Here is a 20,613-nt window from a genome sequence, read left to right on the forward strand (position 1 = left end):
TGACTGGTCACTAACTGTAACCACTTAATGGTTATAGTTAATAAACCACATACAATTCTTAGCCCTAAACTTAAGCATTTCCTTATAAATGAGTTTAAGTCTTATTAGGACCAGGTTTTGATCATCATAAGGAATACTGGTCCTGACAAGGTCCCTAACCTTAACCATCACAGGCCTAACACACACACACACACACACACACACCTTATTCTAACACAAACAACAAAAACATTTTAAGGTGTCTTCTATGGACATTATTTATATTTTTCTTTATGTTTTTGGTCCTCACAAAGACTCATGCACAAGTACACCACACACACACACACACACACACATTAGAGGTGTACAACAACAACAATGGACAAAAGACAAGTGACAAACTAAAATAGTTGTTACATCATCAGAGGAAAAAGGAAACAGAGTGACCTCCTGTTTTCACAAACTCATAATAAGATAAATAAGTCCAACAATAATCAACACAGTATATTCTGCTGCACTTGTTTCTTTTTAGTTTTAGTTTCTTGGTGATGTAGAGTTTATATTTATATAGATTAATAATATGTGCATTATTTCATCTTTAAACAGCTCCCACACGTCCGTGTGTGTGTGTGTGTGTGTGTGTAACCTCCTGCTTCCACATGTGCAGCAGCAGGAACAACAACAACAACAACAACATCAACAACTGACAACACACAGTAAACAAAGTCACCGTCATGGAGATACATTCACAAAATCTTGACATTATAACCAAATGACAGTGAAATGAACTACAGTTACACCCAGGAAAGTCTGCCTGCCTATCTGCCTGCCTGCCTGTCTGTCTGTCTGCCTGTCTGTCTGTCTGCCTGCCTGTCTGCCTGCCTGCCTGTCTACATTAACGCGTGGTTGTCCCTGCAGGAGGAGTCAGATGTGGGATTAGAGAGCTTCCCCTCCACCAGTCTGCCTGACCTGGTGAACACCTGCAGCTGGTGTCAGGCTGGTGTCGCTCGCTCACCGCAGACGTCCATCAGCAGCACGAGTCTCTACAGTCCAGTCCAGGTACACACAGCACGGCACAGATGGGAAACATAATCTGGGATTGTCCCAGTTAATCCAGACGGAGGAGTGAGTCAGATGTGTTTTGATCACAGGGCTGGACCTTCAACAGACTCCTTCAAATAAATCATTCAATACAGATAATCTGTGTCAGGATTATGAAAATAACTTTCAATCCAAAATGTCGGAACAATGACACTGACCAGGAATGAAAGAAGAATGAAGAATATAAAAAAACTTTAATAAATAAACACAATTTAATCTACACACAACTGTTTAAAGTTAAAGATTGTTTGTGTTTTTGTTCTTTTTTGTTGTGTTTTGTTGACGAGCAGAAACTACAAGACCTGAGTCTGGTGGAGGCGTCGAAAGGATCCGCCAACAACACAACACTCATGAAGCTCTGCAGCAGATCCCAGGGTGAGTCCCTCACACTCACCCTCACCCTCACCCTCACCCTCACACTCACCCTCACCCTCACACTCACCCTCACACTCCTCTTCAGAGCGCACCCTCACCGTACCTGTTGGTGTTCTCTCAGCAGCGAGCAGTCGTCTGGAGTCGGTGGGCGAGGATGACGAGCTGTTTGTGGAGAACGGTGCGAGTGGCTGTGAAGTGACGGAGAAACCTGCTCCTGCTCGACGTAAACATTCACTACCTCAACAACTAGATACTGCTGGAGTGAGACAGGTCAGTCGGCAGGTAGACCGGCTCGTCTTCAAACATGGAGACTGGCAGGACACTTTAAGCTGAAACAATTCATCAATGAATCATTTAATCAACACCTATTTCGATAATTGGTTTGAATTTTTTTTCATGATTAAAACAAGATTTCTGATTGTTTAAGTTTCTTAATCAAGAAAATAATCAACAGATTAATTGATTATGAAAATAATCGTTAGTTGCAGCTTCATATGAATGTGAAACCACATGTTTTTTTAAATCAAGCAACAACATCCTGATGGAAGTATCTTGTGCCTAATCCTGACCCTGAACTTAAACCTAACTCTAACCCTTAACTTAAACCTAAGTCTAACTCTAACCCTTAACCTAAACCTAAGTCTAACTCTAACCCTTAACCTAAACCTTTAAGTCTTAAGCCATAAACGTCTCTTTTAATGTGTGACACAATGTCCTCACTTCCTGTGGTTGGTGTGTGTGTGTGTGTGTTTTTTTGTCCTCACACACACACACACACACACACACACTGCTCAGTGACTGTCACAACAATATGCAGAAGAGCCTCTGCACTAAATAATAATAAATATAATATAATGAGTCGCTGCAGAGTGATGTCATTAAACCATAATGAGGAAACCTTCATTTAGTTTTCATCATGTTTCTTCTTCTTCTTCTTCTTCTTGTTTTTGCTGCTTATCATATTCATCACTCCTTCAGGATTATCCCATCATTAAGAAGTCCGCCCGCTCCCTGAGCACCGTTCAAGTGGAGTCACCATGGCGACTGGCGCAGCCGTCTATTATCTCTAGTATCGTGCTGATGAAAGGCCAGGGCAAGGTGAGTGCTCTCCATGAATAAAGCTCACTGTGTGTGTGTGTGTGTGTGTGTGTGTGTGTGTGTGTGTGGAACAATAACACACACAACCATGTGCACGCACACACACTCTGTTTTTATATTGTCATGTTTGTGTAACATGGACAAAGATTTTCACTCTGGTGAAAGGACCACACACACACACACACACACATGCCAAAAAGCCTGACCAAACCTGGCAAGAGTGTGAACCACTGCACCACCATGTGGCCCCAGGCTGAGTCATTTATACAAATACAGACTCTTCATTCATAAGTTCTGTAGTAAACACTCTGTGTGTGAGTCTCTTGCTGTTATTGATGAACACACTGCAAACAAACCTCTCCATGTGTTACCACCCGTCCCTGTAATGTGCTGTGATGGTCCGGTTTCAGGGTCTGGGATTCAGTATTGTTGGAGGTCAGGACTCAGCACGTGGTCAGATGGGGATTTTTGTCAAAACCATCTTCCCTCATGGAGCTGCAGCAGCTGACGGACGACTGAAAGAAGGTAAACTGTGTTCTGTCTCTGTCTCTGTCTCTGACTCTGTCTCTGTCTCTGTCTCTGACTCTGTCTCTGTCTCTGACTCTGTCTCTGTCTCTGTCTCTGACTCTGTCTCTGTCTCTGTCTCTGTCTCTGACTGTGTCTCTGTCTCTGACTCTGTCTCTGTGACTCTGTCTGTCTCTGACTCTGTCTCTGACTGTGTCTCTGACTCTCTCTCTGTCTCTGTCTCTGTCTCTGACTCTGTCTCTGACTCAGTCTCAGTCTCTCTCTGTCTCTGTCTCTGACTGTGTCTCTGTCTCTGTCTCTGACTGTGTCTCTGACTCTGTCTCTGACTGTGTCTCTGTCTCTGTCTCTGACTGTGTCTCTGACTCTGTCTCTGACTCTGTCTCTGACTCTGTCTCTGACTCTGTCTCTGACTGTGTCTCTGTCTCTGACTCTGTCTCTGTCTCTGTGCAGGAGACGAGATCCTGGAGGTGAACGGAGAATCTCTTCAAGGACTCACACACCAACAAGCCATCCAGACCTTTAAGGTGGACTTGATGTTTAGTGTGTGTCTCAGGTCTGGGTCAGCACCGTGTCTGCATCATCAGTCTATGAGCAGAGGGGTTCTAATTCCATGAACATAAATATTGCGACCCATGTGTGGGTCCCGACCCAGTCTTTGAGAACCCCTGTTGTAAAATGTCCGTGCTTTTAGTTTTTGTATCTTCTGTTTTTCCCACAGCAGCTGAAAAAGGGCGTCGTGACGCTGACGATTCGAACGCGTCTGCGGAGTCCCAGCCTGACGCCGTGTCCCACCCCGACCCTCCTCAGCCGCTCCAGTTCTCCAAACTCCAACACCAGCGGAGGAACGCCGGTCCCCTCAGGGTTTGAAGAGGCAGATGGACGTAAGGGTCCTGGTCCTGGTCCGAAAGACTGCATCATCATGGAGGTCACACTTCACAAAGGTCAGGAAACTCAAACCCGGATCAGGTCCATATTCAAGTACATTAATGTCTTCATTAGGAGTGAGGACCTGGTTCTTTGTCATGTTCACGACATCCTTGACTGAACGTTATCAGGTCAAAGCAGATTTGTATCCAGGTTTTTCCTGTTACTCAGATTCAGCTGCTGGACTGACGACCAAAACTCTTCACTCTCGTAGTCGTGCAGTGATTCCTAAATGGTTGTGACTTAAATCACAATATAAATCCTGAATTTGTTCACAACCTAGTGACAAATCTGTATCAACTCATATCATTTTGAATTGAGTAAATCATTGTAAGATATTTTGGGTTAATTTAAAAATATTCACATACATCTAAACTAAAAAGGTTCTATTGTCTATGTGGACCCAGAAAATGTCTTCTAGGACCCATCTGTGGGTCTCGACCCAGAGCTTAGTAATCACTGCTCTATTGCACTGTACAGTTGCATAGATAAGATTTGATGTTTACTGTGGTCAGGTTCATCGTGGACATACACACACACTGTACTCTCAGGTCTCTGGTCTCAGGCCTCAGGTCTCAGGCCTTAGGCCTCAGGTCTCAGGCCTCAGGCCTCAGGTCTCAGGTCTCAGGCCTCAGGCCTCAGGGTTGCGTTTGCAGTGATGCTAACTCCTCACATGCTGGTTCTCACAGAGCCTGGTGTTGGTTTGGGGATTGGAGTTTGCTGTCTGACTCTGGAGAACTCTGCTCCGGGCATCTACATCCACAGCCTGGCTCTGGGATCTGTGGCCAAGATGGACAGCAGACTCAGGTTCTGTCTTACTGAGACGTTCATGGACTGTTTGTTGGTTATGTTCTCGTGTTGTTGTTATTGTTGTTGACACCTTTGGTCCTCTGTGCAGTCGTGGAGATCAGATTCTGGAGGTGGACTCAGTCAGTCTCCGTCATGCTGCTCTCAGTGAGGCTTATGCCATCCTCAGTGAATGTGGACCAGGACCCGTCAGTCTCATTATAAGCAGACACCCGAACCCTAAAGTAAGAGTCCAGACTATCTGAACTGTTTACGTTTTAAACGTAGACATAGAACTGTTTACGTTTCAAACGTAGACATAGAACTGTTTACGTTTCAAACGTAGACATAGAACTGTTTACGTTTCAAACGTAGACATAGAACTGTTTACGTTTCAAACGTAGACATAGAACTGTTTACGTTTTAAACGTAGACATAGAACTGTTTGCGTTTTTAAACGTAGACATAGAACTGTTTACATTTTAAACGTAGACATGGAACGGTTTACGTTTTAAACGTAGACATGGAACTGTTTACGTTTTCAAACGTAGACATGGAACTGTTTGCGTTTTTAAACGTAGACATAGAACGTGAGACATGGAACTGTTTACGCTTTTAAACGTAGACATAGAACTCTTTTACGCTAAACGAGACATAGAACTGTTTACGTTTTCACGCTTTCAAACGTGGAACTGTTTACGTTTCAAACGTAGACATGGAACTGTTTACGTTTTAAACGTAGACATGGAACTGTTTACGTTTCAAACGTAGACATAGAACTGTTTGCGTTTTTAAACGTAGACATAGAACTGTTTGCGTTTTTAAACGTAGACATAGAACTGTTTACGTTTTTAAACGTAGACATGGAACTGTTTACGTTTTTAAACGTAGACATAGAACTGTTTACGTTTCAAACGTAGACATAAAATGTTCAAAATGTTAAGAAGTTAAAGTAACGTGTATAATATCATGTGTTTTTATCTCAGGTGTCAGAACAGGAGATGGATCACATGATCGCTCGATCCACACACCGGGACAAAAGCAGCAGGAGCAGAAACTCTCCTCAGTCACAAGGTCTTTTTCTCGTCTGCCATCATTTCAAAGGTTAAACGTATGATTCCGCCGTGTGTGACCTCTGCCCTCTGACCTCTTTACTGCAGGTCTGTCCTGTAAGAGTCCCTGTCCGTCCATGAAGGACAGACAGGGAAGCGTCTCTCCTGCTCTGAGCTGGACCATGAAGAGGTTCCTGGAGCCTGCCAGCAGAGTAAGTCTCCGCTCATTCTCTGGTCGACTTGTGCTCAAACGTGTTTTATTCACTTGCTGTGATGCTGCTGCACGTTGGCGTCTCTGCAGCAGGGATCCCTGAGCTCAGAGGCAGAGTTGTCTCAGTACTTCTGCCAGGACACGTCCAGCCACTCCTTCATGTCCGACTCCATGCTGAGTGACAGCGTCGAGGTTCTCCCTCAGCAGAGGGAAGACAACGCCACACACACACATGGTAAAGTTCTTTTACAGGACAACATTCCAACATTATGGGATGTAGTAAGAAAATAGCCTAGAATTAAATCCAAATATTTTCTTTGTTTTGTTTTTTATTTTGATTTTTTTGCTCCAAATCATTCAAACATCATCAGGAAATTTTACATTTTATGGACAAAAACAACAAATCGATTCATTAAGAAAAATAATCTACAGATGAAACAGTTATGGAAATAACAACAATAATAATTATAATAATTGTTTGGTGATATTTTAGGATGGACACATACTGTCATCTGTCAATCATACTGTCTTTTACTACACTATATTATTCTATACTGTGCTGTTCTATACCATACTTAACTGTACTACACTATACTATACTACACTACTAGTTACTACTGCTGGTTATCCAGATGTTTAGGATTTGACAACATGACAGTTTTAATAATATAATAAAACTTTCTTGTTGCCTGTGGCCTCTTCTCAGCCCTCGGCTCCTCCCACACAGAGGACGCCCACGACAGCGAGCCGCTCCCTGTCAATCACCACAGACAGGAGGCGTGTCAGCCCGTCATTGTGACCTCCAGCCCCGCGTCGGTGCGCAGCCCGCTGCTGCGTCAGCGGCGGGTGATGTGCTTCGACGATGAGCTCAGTGATGATGACGAAGAGTCAGACAACGCTGGAAACACCAAACCCCACCCAGTGGCTGCTGTCCTCACATCCATGACATCATCGTTAGACGTGGATGGAGAGAGTGAAGATGGTGTGGATTTACAGAGGTGTGGAAGCCGTGATGTGTCCACGCCTCCCTGTGGCAGCTCCTCACAGTGTGAGGGAGGTGTCAACGATAAGTCGCCTGGTTCTGAGTCAGCGTTCATGTCTGTCCGCTGCCCGTTAGATGACAAAGACAAGGCCAGGGTGGCGATGAGTGCGGGCTCCGTGTCTAATAATCTGACCGTTGTTAATGACAACCAGACGAAGCAGGATGACGGACAGTTGGAGTCAAAGCGCTCGCCCAAGCTCGAGCACAAAGCAGTGACGCGGGTCAAAAGTATGATGAGCATCGAAGCACCGAACCTGTCCCAGCAGCAGAAGTCCAAAGATGATCCTTCTCTGTCCCCGCCCCCGGCTCCGCCCTCACAGTGTGGCAGAATCCCTGCGACCCATCAGCTGTGTAAGAAGGGCGACGTCAGTGAGCTCGCGGGCGTCTGCGCCATCGACGCCGTGATTCTGACGAGAAGAGCGGGCGAGTCGTTCGGACTGGACCTGGAGATCCTGTCGTCTCCTCTAAGAGTCGTCATCACGGGGTTAAAGGCTGGTGCAGCAGAGCGGGTACGTGTGATAGGGTCACTTCTACAGTGGTGAGCTGTGTCTTTGTTATTCTGCCTCTGTGTGGTCTCTGTGAACAGAACCAGCCTCAACTGTTCAGTACTGTCAGCTGATCATGGAAGTGAAGTCTAATCTCAGTCTAATCTCAGTCTAATCTCAGTCTAATCTCAGTCTAATCTCAGTCTCACACACTGACACCTGATGACGCAGCGTCACAGCATGACGACAAACATGATGTTTCTGTCACCATGAGAGAGGAGGAGGAGGAGGAGGATGATGAAGCTCTGATACTGTCTGTCAGGACACAGTGTTTCAGGATCAGATGCATTGATTCATCACAGAGGTTCTGACTGGATCATGTGGTTTTTGTCTAACCACATGATCCAGTCAGACTCTGATCTTCTGTTTCACTGTTTGATGATCAAGTGTTTCATCTCTTCATGAGTTTCTATGATAAGCTTCAGTGGCACTGAAAAATCTGTGACTGAGACGTGAATGTGCATTTACCTGGATAAATTACACCTGCCCAGGCCACGCCTTCTCATCCTGGTTTCAGACTGAAGTCATGATGAAGTTAGTCTGAGTCTGAGGCTCTCTCACATATCCTGGATATCTTCACCGTACGTTCATGCAACACAACCTTGTGTGTTGTTCTGTGGTCGTTCTTCTATCAAACATTACGATCAGACGTGACTGACACGTGTGATTGTATCTGCAGGTATCTCCAGCTGTGCTGTGTCCTGGAGATGAAATAGTAAAGATTGGAGAGCTGCTGGTGTGTTCCTCGAGCTACCAGGAGATCTGTGAGCTGATGCACAGCCTTCCCACCACTCTGTCTCTGGAGGTCAAGAGACCCGTGTCAGGTGAGACTCTGTTTTTAAGGAAAGGCTAAAACGTTGCTAGTATGATAGTATGAATGGAACCACAACACTCACACAACACTCACACAACACTCACACAACACTCACACAACACTCACACAACACTCACACAACTACCTGGAAACAAATGCAGAGTCTTTAATGTGTGTGACGCTGTCCTGAGACCTGAGACATGGACGCTCCTCCTCTGTGAAAACATGGATGATGATCAGATGAAGGAGTAGAACAAACATCTATGCTCCTTCAGTCTATCATATCTTTGCTGTCTATCTCTCAACTCTACCTTTAAAATCCCTGTTTAATGATTGGGATATGACTCTTTCTGTCACACTGAATACTAAACATGGAACATGTCACTGTAGTTGAACTCATGAGAGCTGCACGTGTGTCAGTGACACAGCTGCGATCGCTCTTCACCACAGACACATTCAGATTTCCCACGACTGGAAGAATTCCTCAGAATTAAATAGATTTGTGGCCGTGTTCCTACATGAGCTGTGGTGTGTGTGTGTGTGTGTGTGTGTGTGATTCTCAGTCTTCAGTGGCAGAATGCTGCTCAGTATTAAATAGAGAAACCATCTCTTTCCCTTTTACGTTGTTCTAAGATGTAGGACCAACCTTCCCTCACTCACCCTCCCACAGCAGCCTGTCCACGGTGACTATATCATACAGTCTATTTGACCTTTAGTGGTAGAATAGTTCCCCTGCAGTTCATCCCTGTGTGTGCATGTGATCATAACTCAGCTGTAGATGTTAGTGAAGTGTAGAACAGATAATGCTGTGGATCACACTACTGTTATATAACATCTGTTCATTTCAACATCCACCTGTCAGCGACAGAAACAGATCAATCATTAAATGACCACAGCAGAATCTGCACTTTAATCTTTCTTTACTAACCACTAACTGGATTTAGGACAATTAGACCGTACATGTTTATGCACCAGCTATTTTCAATCATCATGTTCAGACCTGGTATGAATATCTATCTGTTTAGATGTAAATGTATCTAAGTGGAAGTGTGAATGTATCCAGATGTGTCCTGAATGTGTCTTCACATCTGAACAATCGTGACACCGATTCATCCTCAGCTGACGACTTCTGATCAGCTGTAGCTTCACAGTAAACTCAACATCATTGTAAACATCCCAATAATAATAATAATAATAATAAAAAATAATAATAATAATAATAATAATAATTCACATCATAAAAAACAGATTTTAGTCACCTGATAGAATCTTCAGTATCTTAAGAACGGCTCTAAATGACGTGTCATGTGATTAACTCCACACATACCTGCTCATCCTTCATCTGTGCTTCCAGCTGTAGACCATCTCTCCAGTTTGATGATGTCATCAGTCAGCAGTGATGGAGTCTCCAGACTGAACGCAGCCAGATGTGCAGCAGGGAACTGTGGGACACATTCAGAGAATCCCAACCACAGAACCCCAACAGACCACGACTGTGGAACGCCAGTCACTGACATAGATGACATTGTCCTTGAAGTGAAGCTCTGCCATGATAAAAGCCCCTCACACGAGACATCGTCCCACTGTGTCGTCCAACGTCCTGTCCACGTGTCTGAGGAAGACCGACAGTCCCGTGTCCTGGACGACTCTGCTGTGGATGAAAGACATGAGGAATGTTCCGTTGTTCCCATGGAGACGACGCATGTGAACCAACCACAGGAAAACACTGTGTGTAAAAGCATGTACCCCAGAGGAGATGACAGTGACTCCAACAGTGACAGCTCTCACACGAACATGACGGTGAACTGTCGTGGAGGTCTTCATGAGTCGTCCTCAGAGGAGGAGGACGTGGAGATTTGTTCACGCGATGCACAGAAACCTGCTGCTGCTGATTTCAACCTGACGCTAAACACAGCTTCACCTTTTCAGCACGTCAGCCGCCTGGACACAAACACTGACCTGACCTCTGACCTGACCTCTGACCTGAACTCTGATCTGACCTCTGAACTGACCTCTGAACTGACCTCAGGTCTGACCTCAGGTCTGACCTCTGATCTGACCTCTGGTCTGACCTCTGACCCGACCGACCTGACCGCTGAACTGACCTCTGAACTGACGAACTGACCTCAGGTCTGACCTCTGACCTGACTGACCTCTGACCTGACCTCTGACCTCTGACCTCAGACCTCAGGTCTGACCTCTGATCTGACCTCTGACCTGACCTCTGATCTGACCCTGACCTGACCACTGAACTGACCTCAGGTCTGACCTCTGACCTGAACCTGAACTGAAACTGACCTCAGGTCTGACCTCTGACCTCAGGTCTGACCTCTGACCTGACCTCTGAACTGACCTCAGGTCTGACCTCTGATCTGACCTCAGGTCTGACCTCTGACCTGACCTCTGATCTAGTGAAAAACAGAGAAAACTCTGTGACGACAGCCTCCTTCTCTACAGAAGCTCCAGTCCACTCTGCAGACAGTCCACCACCTGTGTCCCAAAATGAATCATGTGACAAAGTTAAAGAATACAGTATTTACAGCAGGCCCTCCTCACCAGATACACACTGTGTGACACAGAGTCTCTCTGCAGATACCTGTCTGTCCTCAGAAAGGAGTCCCTGGCCTTCAGCAGAGACCTCCTGCTCCAGCACCAGCAGGTCAGATACCAGACCCTCAGCGTCCGTGACTTCCAGAGAAAAGACTTTGGAATATGACACTAACATAAACTCGTCACTCATGAAGAGGTCCAGCTCAGAAGAGCCTGAGAATCCAGACTGTGGTGTGAGAGCAGACTCAGATGATCCCAAACTGAAAGGCTTGAGTATAAAGAGTAAGAACAAACCACAGGGAGAGTTTGTCCAAAACCCTTTAAATGATGATGTTCCCCTGAGCCAGGCATCAATGTTACACATGTCCAGTATCCAGACTGACGTGATCAATGAAAGACCAGATCCACCTGAGCACTGTGCAGGCGGGACATTACACTGTGTACAGGCCAGAGGACAACCAGCCCAACCTTCCACTCAGAGGACATTTATAGAGGTTCAGCTGTCCTCCTCACCCTCAGCAGTCCTGCCACTCTATGAATCAGTGAATTTAAACTCCGCTCCAAAACGAGCCCCTGTGCCGTCTCCTGACCTGTCCAGTGAAGAAAGAACAGATACTTTGGTCTCTGATGCACTTTGTCCTTCTGCAGAATCAAATTCAACCACCAGTCACTGCTCAAATCCTTCAAATCCTGGTTCTGATGTCAGTGAAAGGCCAAAGTCCAGCTCGTCTCGACTGTATGTGAAAGTATCAGAGAGACAGTGCTTCTCCACAGACTGCAGTCCCTTCTCTGTCCGACATAAAATCAAATCCTTTGAGAACTTGGCTCACTTTGACAAGCCTGTGGCTAAAAGCAGTGAGAGTCAGTCGTATGCACTGTCGTACAGAGCCTCCATTAACCAGAGGATCGCTGGTTACATGGGTTCAGTTAACTCTGCTGGATGCAGGACACGGCAGCGGAGTTTTACGTCTTACACGGAGAATCGAACCCCCGTCACACTCTGCTCACCTCTTGTTGGTAAACCCTCCTCCAACCTGGAGCATCCACACAGACACAGTCCTGCTGCGGAGCTTCCACAGACGCCTCCAGTGCTGCGGAGGAAACATGGCAGACTTCCACGCAGCAGGCTGCAGCAGCTCAGAGCGCTCAGCATGCCTGAACTGGAGAAGCTCTGCACCGAGGACTTCAGGACTAACCCAGAGAAGACACACACGGAGATCCGTCCTGCAGGAGAACCCACCGAAGACCCAGAGACGGAGCGTTTTCCACCCACAGTGGAGATGATGAGCCACGGTGAACCAGGGTCCACTGAAGAGAGTCTGCAGAGAAGCCCCGAGGCCGGCTGGTCCATCAGGTGAGGACATGTACCACAGTTTGAGAACCATGGCTATAAATATGTATTTATATAAATGTATGAATAAATATCAGAAAGTCTTAAAAGAACTAGCTCCTCCTTCTTCTTCTTATTCTCTAAGTGAACTCTAATACATTTAAATGCTGTGGCTGGTTTACTTTGTCTTAATGGGACTTGGATCATTATGTTTTTGAATGGTTGATTATTATGAAGAATCATTATGTAACAAGCAGTTTTCAGCCACCATGGGTCATATTCTATGGATGAATTAAGTGTTGCCGTCCGAGTTTGAACACATGATATACATGAATCATTGGTTTATTGTTGGATTAGTAAAACCTCTTCATCATGTATCGTGTCAGTAATATTAGTGTAAAACCTCTTCATCGTGTCAGTAATATTAGTGTAAAACCTCTTCATCATGTATCGTGTCAGTAATATTAGTGTAAAACCTCTTCATCATGTATCGTGTCAGTAATATTAGTGTAAAACCTCTTCATCGTGTCAGTAATATTAGTGTAAAACCTCTTCATCGTGTCAGTAATATTAGTGTAAAATCTCTTTATTCACCTTGGTGAGAACAAAGATAAGAATAATGCGTGTGTTACGATCTGTCCACAGTTTACAGGAGCTGCTCAGTTCTCCTGTGAATCAGCATGAGCTGCAAACCTCGCTGCCCTCTCTGACAGCGAGGCTGATGGTGAAGACGATGATTCAGGAGGCCGAGGAAGAGTCCTTCTCTGAGGTAACACCTGATTCTTCAGACTGTGTCATGTCACTGCTGTTGTGTGTAAACGTGAACTCTCTGCAGGTGACTGGAGACACTCGCCTTGTCATCCTGTGTAAAGAGGAAGGGTCAGGACTGGGCTTTAGTGTCGCTGGTGGAGATGACCTTGAGCAGAGGGCAGTAGTTGTAAGTACACGTGAACACACAGAAACTTACTGTATGAGCTCATATTCATATGTGTTGTTCTTCATAGTTGATTTTGATGGTTCACATTCTTAGTTAACCCTGGAAGAAGAAGAGCTTCAATCTATGAAAACACTTAACTAACTACTAACTACTTTTTACTACTAGCAATGTGTTAGTGAGAGGCCGTGTCAGGATACCACCTAAACTCAAACTCAAACTCAAACTCAAACTATGAGGACCAAGCTCTCATTAACCATGTTTCTGTGTTTCATTTACACTCAAGTTAGAAGCAGAATCTGATGTGAAAACAAACTCACTGAATATAATATAATATAATATAATATAACATAATATAATGTAATTTAATGTAATTTAACGTAACGTAACGTAACCTGTGTGTCCAGGTTCATCGGGTCTTCACTAAAGGTGCAGCAAGTCTGGAAGGAACAATCCAGAGCGGGGACAGGCTCGTCTCCATCAACGGTACAAGTGTGGAGGGTAAAACCCACGGAGAGGTCGTGTCCCTCCTTCATCAATCCAGACTGTCCAGTCCAGTCTTAGTGGTCATTAGGAGAGACAAGGATTCTGGAACGAGTGTCTCTGTCAGACAGGACTCAGTCAACCATCTAAAGAAGAAGTCTTTGGAAGCTGGTGCAGGTAAATCCTCTGATGTCACTCACCTTTACTTGACCTCGTCTTTTTTATCTGGAGAGCAGATTGTTTGTATTTTTCTCAGAACATCACAAAGTCCTTGTGGACCCACTCATTCATTTCCTCTTCAATAACAGGAAGTAGAGGTTGTTTAATTAGAGTATGTTACGTTACGTGACGTGACGTGACGTGACGTGACGTGACGTGACGTGACGTGACGTGACGTGACGTGACGTGACGTGACGTGACGTGACGTGACGTGACGTGACGTTACGTTACGTTACACTACGTGACGTGACGTGACGTGACGTTACATTGCAGATGTCGGTCCAGGTGGTGTTTTAACGGTGGAGCTTCAGAAGACCTCAGCAGGCCTGGGCTTCAGTGTGGAGGGAGACCGGCCTCTCCTGGTCAAACGTCTCTTCAAAGGTGACCTGCTCTCCATAAGTCTGTCAGAAAGTAGATATTAGAGGTAAATGCTCATGACGTGACTGTGTGTGTGCATGTTTTTATCACTTTCCCCGTGTTTCTCCTGGTTCAGGTTTTTATGTGAATTCATGTTTCTTCCAAAAACATGACACAGATAATAATGATGATTTTTATAATGTTTTGATTGGATTATCTGGGATTAAACCCTTAAACTGACCGTGCTGCTCGCCCGTCACCTAGAACCAAAAAGTTCAAAAAACCTGAACTATCTCTTTAATCTGTAAACCTGTATCGTGACACACGTGTGAAAGCTGCTTCTTTCCTCTTTAACAGAAGGTGCTGCAGAGCTGTCAGAACTCATCCAGGTTGGGGATTAGGTCCTCGCGCACCAGGACCACTACTGAGGCCACAACAACCTCCTCATCCATGACAAGAATCCCGGACCATAGTGATCAAGAATATGGAACAATGTGAAACAGGGTGTGGCTGAGCAGCAGAAACAAAGACAATATGACCACTTTTTAAAATCTATAGATTGTGTTTTCTCTTGTCTGTGTTGTTCCTATAACAAAGGTAAACGTGGATGGACCACTAACAGTAGATTTACTGTGAATGAAACGTTTGGTTTTCATTTGTGCTTTCTTAAAATAAAAAGAACAAAGTCACCATGTGAACACATTATTTGTTAAGTGTTAGAATCCACATTTGTTCTGTTCAGAGGACGTTCTCCCTGCAGATTACAAACACTGACAACAGGCTTCTTCCTCTCTAGTGGTTGCCATTATTTTTTTTAACCCTCCGGTTTATCCAGGCGTGGGATCAGCGGCACGTGGTGGATTCAGAGTGTCCAGTTAACCCACTCAATGGGGAGCTGTGGGGATCGGGTACCTTGAGCCCCTGGAATGTCAGAAACCCAGCGGTTACAAGGCAAGTTCCCTTTCCACCAGACCACGGGCTGTTTGAAATGAAGGAATAAATGAAAATATGATGTTAAAAATATGATAAAGTGAAGATGAGGTGTGTTTTTTGCAGGATGTGAAGGAGAAAGCAGTCGGACTCACGGTGGAACAGGTGACACACACACACACACACACACACACACACACACACAGTTATGATAGAGCCTGCTGAATGATGCACAGAATAATAACACATGTGTAAGTTCAGTCTCGTCCTGCAGAGGGCAGTAATACATCCACACTACCATGACATACAGGAAGGAGACAAGTGAAGAAGTACATGACAATACTTGATAGTAACTGTTCAGGTATGATGTGTAAAAGATTGTGAAATAATTGTATGTAAAACAATGTGTCTGAAAGAATAATTTAAGATTACATGACAGATACAAACTCACTCAAGGTAAAGATGCTTATTTAAAACCTTACTATGATTCTGATGATGGTTTAGGAAACATGGTAATTATGCGTGATTTATTCTTTTATTTTCAATTAAAACAAATATAATATTCAACTGGCCTGAAGACAAGGGACAAAAATATTCTCTACAAATAATCGTTTTTTAAAAATGCACCATGGAACGTCTTCATTCCCTCTTTGGGTAACGTGCTGTAGTTTAGGTCTGTGGACACAGGATGGCGCCAGATCTCCATAAAGATTTAATCAGCACTGTTAAACCTCAGAGTGAACGCTCCTGAACCAAAACTGAGATTCCAATGAAATAATGTGGAGTTTTCTTGAAGAAATGACTACGTTTAAACGCACAGTTTATACAGACGCTACAAGAACGTGCACAACCTGCACAATCTGATGAAACAATTCTACTTTTCACATGTTTACATTCAGACTGAATTTGTGAAATGTGGAAAAACGTCACAGTTCAAAGTTCACGTGGCTCATTTTTATGAACAAAAAGAAAAAAACGTCTGTTTTGTGACTTCTGCACAATTATTGCTACTTTGTATCACAAGTAAAAATAGACGTAACTTTGACTCAACAACACAAGAAGATGAAAAAAAGCCTGAATATGTGACCTATGAACACACACACACACACACACACACAAGGCCAGGATGTCCATATAAGGAGTTGTGTGTTATTCCCACGGCAATTTACCAAAGGTGCACCTGCGGCACACATCTGGGTGAAATATGATTTTAGTTTTTGGTTTGCGGTTACACGTGATCAGAACTCTAGAAGCAGTTGATATACAGTCGGTTCTTTTCTATTTAAGTATCATTGTTCATGTTGTGGTTGTTAATGTTAAACTTCAGCTCCTAAATCATTGAAGCAGCTCTCAGAGGACAGTGCTCGGCACAACGAGCAGAGAATATTTGGAATATTTGGAATATTTGGAAAAATCCATGATGAATTCATAAAAGACGCCAATTACAACCCACACAACTCAAAATACGTCCAAATATGTTGGATTGTCTTTGAATCGAATGAAACTCTTCCACTGTTTTTGCATTATATTATGGTCTGTATTTTCTAGTTTTGATGACCACTCAAAGCTGTTGACGCTACATTCACACGTCTTTCCCGTGCTACCAGAGAATTGGAGCCACAACTTTCCAGGTTTAAAGAACTGGAAAGTTGGAAAGAGCCACCGTCGCCCCCTGTAGTAACAAATCAGGATCATCAGTCACAAAGGCAGACATGTTTTACCAGACCACATGACTTTTTTAGGATGAAAATGATGTGTATATACAGTATATATACATTAAATGATGCCGTATGTATGTTATCTGTCTTATTTAAAGCTTTAGTTGTAGATTGAATGATGATTCTTAACTTTAATGGGTTCACACAGCGTCACAGTGGCAGTGATTCATTTAATGTTTCATCACATTTTTTTTCTGCTCAGTTATTGAAATATTCTGCCTGAGAAATGAACAGATTCAAAAGTGTGTAATAATTACACCAAAAACAGTTTGCAGCACTGAGAGAAAGCCGGGTTCCCACAGACTGCGTCTAACAGCTGAACGATGTCATTACATGACAAGGTGCTGACTTCAGTTTAACGACCGCAATTGCGAAATATGTTGGTGTCGTGCTCGCTGGTGTAATTTGGACATTTCAGATAAAGACGGCACAGATTATGCCCGACATGCAGTATAATACTTTACCTTTTTCATGTAATGAATGTAATGATTTTAAGTGGAATGAGAACTGTGGAAAAGTTTGGCGTGTACGTCAGTAAATTCCACTTCACGTGCCAGCAAACAAATGTGTCTTCTGAGAGACTCGGTAGGTGAGTCATTAGTGACACATGTTAATGTGCCATGATAAGTGCGACGCTGCTAATGAGGCTGATCTCTGCAGCTGCACACGCGACAGTCACTCTGTGTCTCCGCTCTGTGTCTCCGCTCTGTGTCTCCAGTCTCTGTCGCCGCTCTGTGTCTCCCCTCTGTGTCTCCACTCTGTGTCTCCACTCTGTGTCTCTGTGTCTCCTCTGTGTCTCCCTCTGTGTCTCTGTGTCTCCACTCTGTGTGTCTCCAGTCTCTGTCTCCTCTGTGTCTCCACTCTGTGTGTCTCCAGTCTCTGTCTCCACTCTGTGTCTCCGCTCTGTGTCTCCCCTCTGTGTGTCTCCACTCTGTGTCTCCTCTGTGTCTCCGCTCTGTGTGTCTCCTCTGTGTCTCCACTCTGTGTCTCCTCTGTGTCTCCAGTCTCTGTCTCAGCTCTGTGTGTCTCCGGCTCTGTGTCTCCGCTCTGTGTCTCCCTCTGTGTCTCCCGTCTGTGTCTCCACTCTGTGTCTCCGCTCTGTGTCTCAACAAGTAACAATGTGGAGGCAGCTGTGGAAGGGTAAAGGGTCACATGAGGGTTGCAGGGTTGCTGGTGCCAATCCCAGCTGACGGGGCGTAAAGCGTGTTCTTGTTCTGACTGAGTGCCTGAAACAAAAATAACTAACCTTCACATGAATGCTTCACTCAGCACAGACTGTAAACATGTTCACATGAGTCTGATTTACAGTTGGAACATTTATTAATACATATTCATTAAAACAATAGATATTCCAGGTTGTGATATCAGTGTCAAGACATTCCTGATCCAGGTCCCTGGGTAAGAACGTTGTTCCTGACAGCTGTTACAGCCGTGTGTGAGCGGGTCTGACACATGAGTTCTTCTTCTTCTTCTTCTTCTTCTTCTTGTTCAGAGGTCGCCACAGTAAATCAACCTCCTCCATCTCACCCTGTTCTCTGTATCTCTTTATCCTCCTCTCTCACATCCGCTAACTTCATGTCTTCTTTCACTACATCCATAGACCTTCTCTTTGGTCTTCCTCTAGACCTCCTGCCTGTCAGTTCCAACCCCAGCATCCTTCTACCAATATACTCACTATCAAACCAAACCATCTCATTGTGGCCTCTCTGACCTTATCTCCAGAACATCTAACATGTGCTGTTCCTCTGATTGACTCATTCCTGACTCTATCCATCTTCGTCACTCCCAAAGAGAACTTCAACATCTTCATCTCTGCTACCTCCAGCTCTGCTTCCTGTCTTTTCCTCAGTGCCACTGTCTCTCGACCATACAGCATCGCTGGTCTCACCACTGTCTTGTATATCTTTCCTTTCATTCTGGCTGATACTCTTTTATCACACCTGACACCTTTCTCCACCCATTCCAACCAGCTTGAACACGTTTCTTCACCTCTTTTCCACAATCTCCACTGCTCTGGACTGTTGACCCTAAATACTTCAAATCCTCCACCTTCTTTATCTCCACTCCCTGTAGCCTCATGGTTCCACTTGGGTTCCACTTGGGTTCCTCTCATTCACACACACATATATTGTGTCTTGCTGCGACTAACCTTCACTCCTCTCCTTTCTAGAGCATATTTCCACCTCTGGAGCTTTTCCTGCACCAGGTCTCTGCTCTCACTACAGATCACAATGTCATCTGCAAACATCATAGTCCGTGGAGATGCCTGTCTAACCTCGTCTGTCAGTCTACACATGAGTTCTGTGGGTGTGAAGAACCCAGGTGTTTGTGTTGACTGAGGACTCAACACAATCATTGTGTAGTGGTTGTTTGGTAGAACAATCTCGTCCTCATGATTGATTCATCTGTAAGAGTTCAAATCAAATTAGAATGTTCTGACTTCAGACCAAGTGTTCAGCTCTACACTCACACACTGAAGGCTCCCAAACATGTCCTGAGTGTGTCTGCAAATCTAAACTCAGAAACATCACTCTGAGGTTCTGTCTGTCTCTCTGTCTGTCTCCCTCCCTCCCTCACATTCTTGTACGTGTGTGAGCGTAAACCCGTCCCCAGGACGCATCAGTGTCCTGTGAGCAGCTGCAGTTTCACAGTGAATTTCTTGTTGATTTATAATAAGAAGAATAATAATAATAATATAATAATTATTCACACAGAGTGTAGAGCTGCATGCAGAGTGCTTTGATTGTCTGCTCCCTCCTGACTTTTGTCTTTCTGCCTTTCATTTGTGGCGACACACAGACACGCACACATGAAAACACATTAATAACAGACACACTGGTTAAAAACAGTATTTTGGGAAATTAAAAAAAGGTGTTTCAGAAACCAGATTTAATGTATTCACATTCTTTAGTATAATATACACGTACAGCACTAAAGCTGCTGCTTTAGCATTAAACATGAACATTAAACCTGAAACTGACTCGACTTCATTCATATTCAAAGTAAAGTCGCAGCAGTGCAGTAAATCTCCTGAATACTCAGCATTCCTAACTCACCATGACATTCTTCAACAAATACAGAAAAGTACCTGAAGTTCTGCTGGAGATGACTGCACAGTGAGTTAGGTTGAGGACATGACGCGATCAGGTTTTAGGTTGCTTTGCAGAGTAGGAAGTAAAGAGACATGTACATGCATGGAACACCTTCTCTGAACGACCCTGGTTTGATCCACTTCTCCCACAGAGAGTCTAGAGCAGCTGCACGAGTACAGTTGTCTCCAGATCACTTGGCTTACATGACGCTGGAGACTTTTATATACATATACATATATATATGTATATATATACATATGTATATATATATATATAATCAATAATGACAGAGATGTCACACCGAGCTCAGATTGAACAGAACTTTGAGTTAGTGAGGGAACTGCAGTGACAACTGCTGTCCCTTATTGAACTGGGCTGTTGTTCTTCTTTCGCATCATAACATTAAAACACATTCATTCTGGCTGCTGAAGGAACACATGGTGCCACAAGATGGCAGCCTATGCAAAGCAAGGCCCTTGTTTAAATAAAAGTCTTATTCTAAGCTTTTTTTTTATTTTAAAGCATTTATAAACGATACAAACATCAAT

General features: G+C 44.2%; 1 protein-coding gene across 1 annotated transcript in view; it reads left to right on the forward strand.

Moving 5' to 3' along the window:
- The window catches only part of pdzd2 (PDZ domain containing 2), a 34,291-nt gene extending 19,277 nt beyond the window's left edge, over nucleotides 1-15,014 (forward strand). Inside the window, exons 7-27 of the mRNA XM_044026094.1 lie at nucleotides 898-1,038; nucleotides 1,371-1,455; nucleotides 1,577-1,725; nucleotides 2,434-2,553; nucleotides 2,964-3,078; nucleotides 3,529-3,602; nucleotides 3,797-4,019; nucleotides 4,692-4,809; nucleotides 4,901-5,033; nucleotides 5,775-5,862; nucleotides 5,949-6,052; nucleotides 6,142-6,286; nucleotides 6,758-7,602; nucleotides 8,318-8,462; nucleotides 9,807-10,517; nucleotides 10,775-12,356; nucleotides 12,978-13,101; nucleotides 13,168-13,269; nucleotides 13,674-13,926; nucleotides 14,242-14,349; nucleotides 14,683-15,014. Of these exons, the coding sequence (XP_043882029.1) occupies nucleotides 898-1,038; nucleotides 1,371-1,455; nucleotides 1,577-1,725; nucleotides 2,434-2,553; nucleotides 2,964-3,078; nucleotides 3,529-3,602; nucleotides 3,797-4,019; nucleotides 4,692-4,809; nucleotides 4,901-5,033; nucleotides 5,775-5,862; nucleotides 5,949-6,052; nucleotides 6,142-6,286; nucleotides 6,758-7,602; nucleotides 8,318-8,462; nucleotides 9,807-10,517; nucleotides 10,775-12,356; nucleotides 12,978-13,101; nucleotides 13,168-13,269; nucleotides 13,674-13,926; nucleotides 14,242-14,349; nucleotides 14,683-14,726 (5,409 nt within the window). The 3' untranslated portion in view covers nucleotides 14,727-15,014. The remainder of the gene's footprint in view (nucleotides 1-897; nucleotides 1,039-1,370; nucleotides 1,456-1,576; nucleotides 1,726-2,433; nucleotides 2,554-2,963; nucleotides 3,079-3,528; nucleotides 3,603-3,796; nucleotides 4,020-4,691; nucleotides 4,810-4,900; nucleotides 5,034-5,774; nucleotides 5,863-5,948; nucleotides 6,053-6,141; nucleotides 6,287-6,757; nucleotides 7,603-8,317; nucleotides 8,463-9,806; nucleotides 10,518-10,774; nucleotides 12,357-12,977; nucleotides 13,102-13,167; nucleotides 13,270-13,673; nucleotides 13,927-14,241; nucleotides 14,350-14,682) is intronic.
- The last annotated feature ends 5,599 nt before the right edge of the window (nucleotides 15,015-20,613 follow it).

The sequence above is a fragment of the Solea senegalensis genome, linkage group LG5 (assembly GCF_019176455.1).
Source record: "Solea senegalensis isolate Sse05_10M linkage group LG5, IFAPA_SoseM_1, whole genome shotgun sequence".
NCBI lineage: Eukaryota > Metazoa > Chordata > Actinopteri > Pleuronectiformes > Soleidae > Solea > Solea senegalensis.